This window comes from Formica exsecta, unplaced genomic scaffold (genome assembly GCF_003651465.1).
Source record: "Formica exsecta isolate Colony F162 unplaced genomic scaffold, ASM365146v1 scaffold57, whole genome shotgun sequence".
Taxonomy (NCBI): Eukaryota; Metazoa; Arthropoda; class Insecta; order Hymenoptera; family Formicidae; genus Formica; species Formica exsecta.
In genome coordinates, this window is record NW_021852955.1 from 161,839 (window position 1) to 168,193 (window position 6,355).

At 32.0% G+C, this 6,355-nt stretch overlaps 2 protein-coding genes across 2 annotated transcripts; one reads left to right on the forward strand and one right to left on the reverse strand.

The window, feature by feature from the left end:
- The first annotated feature begins 456 nt into the window (after positions 1-456).
- On the forward strand, positions 457-2,119 carry LOC115242128 (proteasome subunit beta type-2-like). Its single transcript, XM_029818202.1, has 4 exons — positions 457-797; positions 1,206-1,562; positions 1,663-1,832; positions 1,973-2,119. Exons 1-4 carry the CDS (start codon positions 707-709, stop codon positions 1,982-1,984), a joined length of 630 nt encoding a protein of 209 aa, XP_029674062.1. The 5' UTR covers positions 457-706; the 3' UTR covers positions 1,985-2,119.
- A 414-nt stretch (positions 2,120-2,533) lies between these two features.
- LOC115242127 (minor histocompatibility antigen H13) lies at positions 2,534-5,202 on the reverse strand. Its single transcript, XM_029818201.1, has 6 exons — positions 4,972-5,202; positions 4,548-4,658; positions 4,394-4,476; positions 4,070-4,244; positions 3,455-3,948; positions 2,534-3,362 (listed from the first exon to the last, which is right to left on the reverse strand). The coding sequence occupies exons 1-6, from the start codon at positions 5,161-5,163 to the stop codon at positions 3,281-3,283; spliced, it is 1,137 nt and encodes a 378-aa protein (XP_029674061.1). The 5' UTR covers positions 5,164-5,202; the 3' UTR covers positions 2,534-3,280.
- Between the last annotated feature and the right edge of the window lie 1,153 nt (positions 5,203-6,355).

A 6,355-nucleotide genomic window follows, 5' to 3' on the forward strand; every position in this document is an offset into this window, starting at 1 on the left:
ATAAGACACAAAAAGGAATTCACAAATGACAAAACGACACAGTTTGAAAAACTATTGTTAAAAGTAGGAAATGATTTAAAGGAGCAGTATGTTATAAACATGCAGGAAAAAAAATGAAAATTATATCCCTTATCCCTTGATTAGATTCTAATAATCTGCTGGGGGATAGTAACGTTTTATATATATTTTGTTCAATAATAATAATATCTATTGTGTATAATGTAAATAAATATCAATTTTCAGTATTAGTAATGTGATCAGTAACCAGTCAGAACATAATTTTTTTATCTCCACCGAATTCATATCACTCATCATGCTATTAGCCGCAAGAAGCTGGAATCTATCTCATTTAGATTCCTGCGCAGACGATCGATGCTCGATGCTGCCATGTAATGGCACCTTAACGCGCATGCGCGAGAAAGCGTCCCCGAGAACAACATTGCCCTAAGTGGCCAACTTGAGCGTCCACTTATATATAGTCACTTCCGTTCACATCCTTAACACCAAATGCTCTCTCCTGTTCTTATTTACTCAATGGTGGTTACAAATTGTGGTTACAGGTTACAGATCATCTCGTATGACAATACGAAACAGTAACAGTACCACTATTTCGATTATCGGGAGGTTAACTTGTCGTCTGCGTGACAAGCACTTTTAGTGTTTGCTGATTACATCGAGACGGCGAATACAAAAACGAATCGCAGAAATGGAGTGTTTAATTGGTATTCAATGCAAAGATTTCGTGCTGATTGCAGCGGATATGACAACCGCACAATCCATTATAGTTATGAAAAGCGGTAAACTGTTTGTTATTTTTATCATATCCGACTGTTAGTAGCGTATTAATTAGACACAATTAATTATATTAGTATATATTGTATTGTGTGATACATTGTATAACAGAATATTATCATAATTACATTATCATAGTATATTAAAGTATAAAACAATAGAACAATGTGTCATTTTCACGAAATTTTAATTACGTTATATATTAGATTGTTAGGTTATGAGCAAACATTCTACAGGGCTGCGTTCGAGAACGTCACCCATGTTCACCGAGTGTCGTTTTATCTTCGTTATTTACTGAAAGTTAAACAAAGATAAAACGACGCTCGTGTGCACACGGATGAGGTTCTCGAACGCACCCCAGTTTAATTATAAATTGCATAAACTAATTTTAAATGGCACACAAAACATTTCAGATGAACACAAGATTCACAAGATCTCTGACAAGCTTGTTATGGCAATATCTGGAGAATCAGGTGACACGACACAATTTTCAGAGTATATTGGAAAAAATATTCAATTATATAAGATGCGAAATGGTTATGAACTGTCTCCCAAGGCTGCTGCTTGCTTTACAAGGAGAAATCTGGCCGATTATCTTAGAAGTAGAACCCCATATTTTGTCAATATGCTGCTGGCTGGATATGACGATGATACAGGACCAGAATTATATTTCATCGATTATTTAGCATCCTGTGTAAAAGTTCCTTATGCAACTCATGGATATGGTGGCATGTTTTCCATGTCTGTCTTAGACAGATATTACAAATATGGTAAAATGCATATATATATATATATATATATAAATGTATAGAAATATGATCATGTATAAATTAATTCTGCCTATAAGGTATAATTGGATATTTCTTGCAGATTCTACCGAAGAAGAGGCATATATATTATTGAAGAAATGTATTCGAGAAATTCAGAAACGATTGATCGTTAATTTACCAAATTTCAAAGTTCAAAAAATATTCAAGGATGGAATTAAAGATATGCAGCCAATTACAGCTGAAAATTTGGCTGTGGAAAGTGTCGCCAAAGTATGAAAAAGAATATCTTTTTTTTTATATTTCTTCAATTATAGAAGTTTTTCCATTATAAGAATAAAATATCTGTAAACATAATTTGTGGATAGATTTCTCAATAACCTATAATAATTACTTATTTTTTTTTATTTCAGTTATTAAATTGAATTAGAGTATTCTAATTTTGTCGATATCTATAGATACATACACATATATGGTGTAATTGTACCATACGAAGAGAAATATATATAATTGTGAATCATACAATATCTTACTACATAAAAATATAAAGTTGAAAGCAACAAAGTTCATTTTTATTTAAAAGATTGTAAGATTTCGAAATTTTTGCCATAATGAAAATATTAGACTGTCAGAACATATGTCTCAGTATTATAAATTGTAAATATTTGTGATTTCTAAGTGTCGGCAAAGAAAAATTATAAGTACTATACTTTATATTAATGAAAGGAGAGAGACAGAATTATAATTATCTTAAAAATTTTTTTTTTCGACAACTTAAAAAAATTACGCAATTTTAGTAGATTTTATTTTTTGTACATACATTACACTTACGAATAAAAAATGTAAGTTTCTTTTAATTTCAAATATCCATGCAGATCTTGCAAATAAATAAGGTATACAGTGGCATTCAAATAGCGCGATCTCGTATTTCTTCATATTTCATTATGAACATTTAAATAACTTTTTATAACTGTTTCATATTAATTCGTTTAATGCATTGCAAAGAAAAAGGGTCATTTTTACATTTTCACATTTCACGATTATCACTCACACATGGTAGAAATCAGAAAGATAAATCTCGAAGAGAATTTACTCTAACAGTAAAAACTTATATATAATTGAAACTTAATTCTGAATTAATTTTTAGAATGTAAAACGCATTGTAAAACTCAGGCAAACTTTTATATAGTAGTCTATCGTACACATTACTATGTACAAAATATAAATCAAGAGTTGGAAGTATTTTTATACTATTTTACACTATGAAACAACAAAACTCTAAATTATTGTTTGACATCTTCTCAGTACGAGTGCCTTTTCATCCAGTATCTCAGAATGGTTACCATCGATACCATACATGAGTGATAAAAATTTCTCTTTAATGTTGCATACAAACGAAACGGCATTCTTGATTATCACAATCATATTTCCTATCATTGAATTTTTCTTTTTCGTTTTTCTTCCGCGAACGATATCCGTGAGTATTAACTACTTTAAGAATTGTATTCAGAATTATATACCTTGCAGTTGATGTGCATGCAAGACATAATTATAAGCTATAGTATTCTTCATAATGCGTAATTGTACGTCTTGAGCCTGAACCATAAACAATCATTTTTTATTTTCTTTTTTTCTTCCGCAAGAATTCGGAAAATCATAGCGCGATAATAATAATGTCTCGTGGAATCTTCATTATATTTTTCGCGTTATTAATTAATGTATTATTTATCCTTTTTCGCTTCTACTTGCGTTTGTTCCGATTGTTGCGTTCCGTTCGTGGGTTGCGACGGATGATCTTCATATCTGAAGCAGATAAAAATTTCGCATATATATAAATCATAAATATAGAAACAAATGTGACACATAAATTCATGTTCGAATTAAAAGATACTTACGAGAACAGTGCCTTGAGATCACCTTTGACTAATGCTAAGAGCAACGGTGTGCCTACACACGCGGGTACTAGATACAATAAAGCAGGTTGCGCATGGTTAAATAAGTGCATGATCATCATGGTGGCGAGTAATCCCATGAAGTATGCGAAGAACGTGGAATAAAAGTAGACATTTGTCTTCCTACTGAGACTGTTATCAAATCGCAGCAGTAACGCGATAAAGATGCCAGGCAATACAATGTCACCCAATCCCAGCATGGCAAAATTACCGGCGCTCAAGCCCTTTTCTAAAAGATCTTGCGGAAAGACGAGTTTAATGGGCACTTCAAAAGATTTCGCTACCGTCACCATTACATCCGTACCAAACACCCAAAAGGCATCATAAAATAAAAGACCACAGAGCAAAATGCATCCAGTCACGACATTATTGAGATGTAATAATTCGACTCCATTTATGGCAAACGCTATGCCAAATAGGTTGTTAGCTATCCAATGCTGAAAAAGAAAAAAAAAAAAAAAAGATAGAAACGTATAAAAAATATAAAAGATGAAAAACCTAAATTTCTAAAATCTAAATTAAATCTGAATTTTATTTATTTCTTTTTTTTATTCTTACTTTTTTTAAAAGATACCAAGCACCCACGAATGAACAGCATACAAGACAAACAATGTCATGTAGATTAAATTTGTAGTTAATTATATGCTCTTCCTTATCATCTTTTCCTTTGGTAAATAAGATGTGATATTGTGTTTTCGGAATCGCAGCAGGTACCAACGATGAGATCAATGGGCTAAAATTTTACAACTTTAGAATTTTTAATTTAATTATACTTAAATATTACAAAACATGCTTCAACGATTAAGTCAAACTTCTTATTCGAATTACTACAAAAAACGTTCATGATACAAATTCTTTTTTTTGTTGAAAAGCTCAAATTACCTGGTAAGATGACACAAAGCTAAAATGCCAAGGAAGAAAAAATATCCAGCCAATATTAGGTTAACATACTCTTTCGCAAATACCTGTAAAAATTATTTTACGTAACATTTTACAATCTTGAAATATGATAATTTTCACACAAACGTATAATTACCTTATACAATATATACAAGCCAATTAACGTAACGCTGGAGATAAGAGGAAACATGGCAGCCTCTCTACGAGACATCGTGTCAGGTTGTTCGCCACTGGCTTTATACTGTTGCTGTAAAATATAACGCATCATGCAACAAATTAGGAATACAAATAAAAAAAACTTACGACACTCACGGATATACCGTACTATTTCATATAGCTGCATTACACGTACAATCGTAATTAATCGTTTTGTCGGAAGAAAAATGTTAGCAGAAATCATTAAAAAAAAAGTCTTGTGACCGTTTGAGATAAGAGATAATCAATCGTTGCAAAATATGACGAAAACTTCTTCCGTAAATTTTCGCGATCGATGAAAAAACGAACGGAAAAATTTCGTAAAAAACGCGTGCGTCAAACATATGTCAAAGTACGTGGCTAACCTGCTGTTCCTTATGATGTCTGACTGCACGGTAGCTACCGAAAAAAATCGGTAAAATAGCCATAATAATGAGACTACCGTAAGCAATTGCCATTCCCTCGGGTGTCGACGGTACTCTCGCAGTTGTTGCATTCTGATACTCGGTAAGATTTTCCTTCGCTTGTGTCACGATATCATTCACCGTGCTTGCCATCTTGAAAACGTTGACGTTGACACAATTAAGCACAAATGATATAAGAAAATAGATAGCTAACACTCGTATTTTGTTTTGGAACAGTGTTCGAAGCGCTACCTAGGCGAGAATACACGAATACATCTATTAATTCATTATTGGTCGCGTTCAGGGGGTCGATTGTGTTTCTTTGGTCTAGTTTCCATCGAAGAATTCGCATCTAATGCGGCGTAGAACCAAATTTAAATCAATGGAAATACGACTGACTGCGTTCATTTCACTCCTACTCCGATCTACAAGCTTTGTCGGAGTGGCAGCGAATTGACATGAAATTTAGGCGGTGGAAACGCTTGAAAGTAGATGGTGCCAACCTTTACTTTTCATTATTTCGTAACCATCAATATATCAATAGTCGATATATAGTCTATATGTTGATGTTCGTAACAGTTAGGCCCTGCGCACAATAGAGAAAATATTAGGAATAGGAATAAAATATTAAATATCAGGAGGAGCAATTTGGAATTATTTTACTTCAAACAAGGAAACGGAATGGATCAAATATTTCTATTTTTTTTTAAATTTTATTATTTCATTATGCGTTAATCCATTCCGTTCCCTTGTTTGAAATAAAATAATTCCATATTGCTCCTCCTGATATTTAATATTTTATTCCTATTCCTAATATTTTCTCTATTGTGCGCAGCACCTAACATTATTGCAATTTCTAATATCTTCTGTCTCTCGATCCACGAGTGTCGTGAATGTTACATGTAATATTACTTGTACAGGTAAATGTTACGTTCTGGTACGGCTCTATGTCAGCAACTTTGAATATGTTATTTATATATTCGATACATTTCAAATGATATGTTACTATAACATAACATAGATATATATATTTTACATATTTCTCTAAATCATGTAATATAACATCCCAAGTAGCAAAAGGACGTCATAATGACGGTACATTTTAGTCACAAAATGACCAATTAGACCCTAAGGAAGAGAGAAAATGACGTCGTCACATCTACGAGACGTCATTTTTTTACGTTTGTTTGATGCAAAAATAAGACCATCCAGAATGTATATATAATAACATATATTAAATGTAATATATATATGTATTTAGGTAAATTTAATTAATTTATAAAATTAAAGATTTTATTTATATGGAAGTTAATTTCTATTTTATATCTGCTAGGTTATGTAACAG

Excerpts from the sequence above, each read along its gene's own strand:
- LOC115242127 (XM_029818201.1), bottom strand. The coding sequence starts at position 5,163 with ATGGCAAGCACGGTGAATGATATCGTGACACAAGCGAAGGAAAATCTT. Across the intron at positions 4,659-4,971 it reads GACATCATAAGGAACAGCAG|CAACAGTATAAAGCCAGTGG; the intron begins GTTAGCCACGTA and ends TATATTTTACAG. Across the intron at positions 3,363-3,454 it reads GATCTCAAGGCACTGTTCTC|ATATGAAGATCATCCGTCGC; the intron begins GTAAGTATCTTT and ends TATCTGCTTCAG.
- LOC115242128 (XM_029818202.1), top strand. The coding sequence starts at position 707 with ATGGAGTGTTTAATTGGTATTCAATGCAAAGATTTCGTGCTGATTGCA. Across the intron at positions 798-1,205 it reads CATTATAGTTATGAAAAGCG|ATGAACACAAGATTCACAAG; the intron begins GTAAACTGTTTG and ends AAAACATTTCAG. Across the intron at positions 1,563-1,662 it reads AGACAGATATTACAAATATG|ATTCTACCGAAGAAGAGGCA; the intron begins GTAAAATGCATA and ends TATTTCTTGCAG.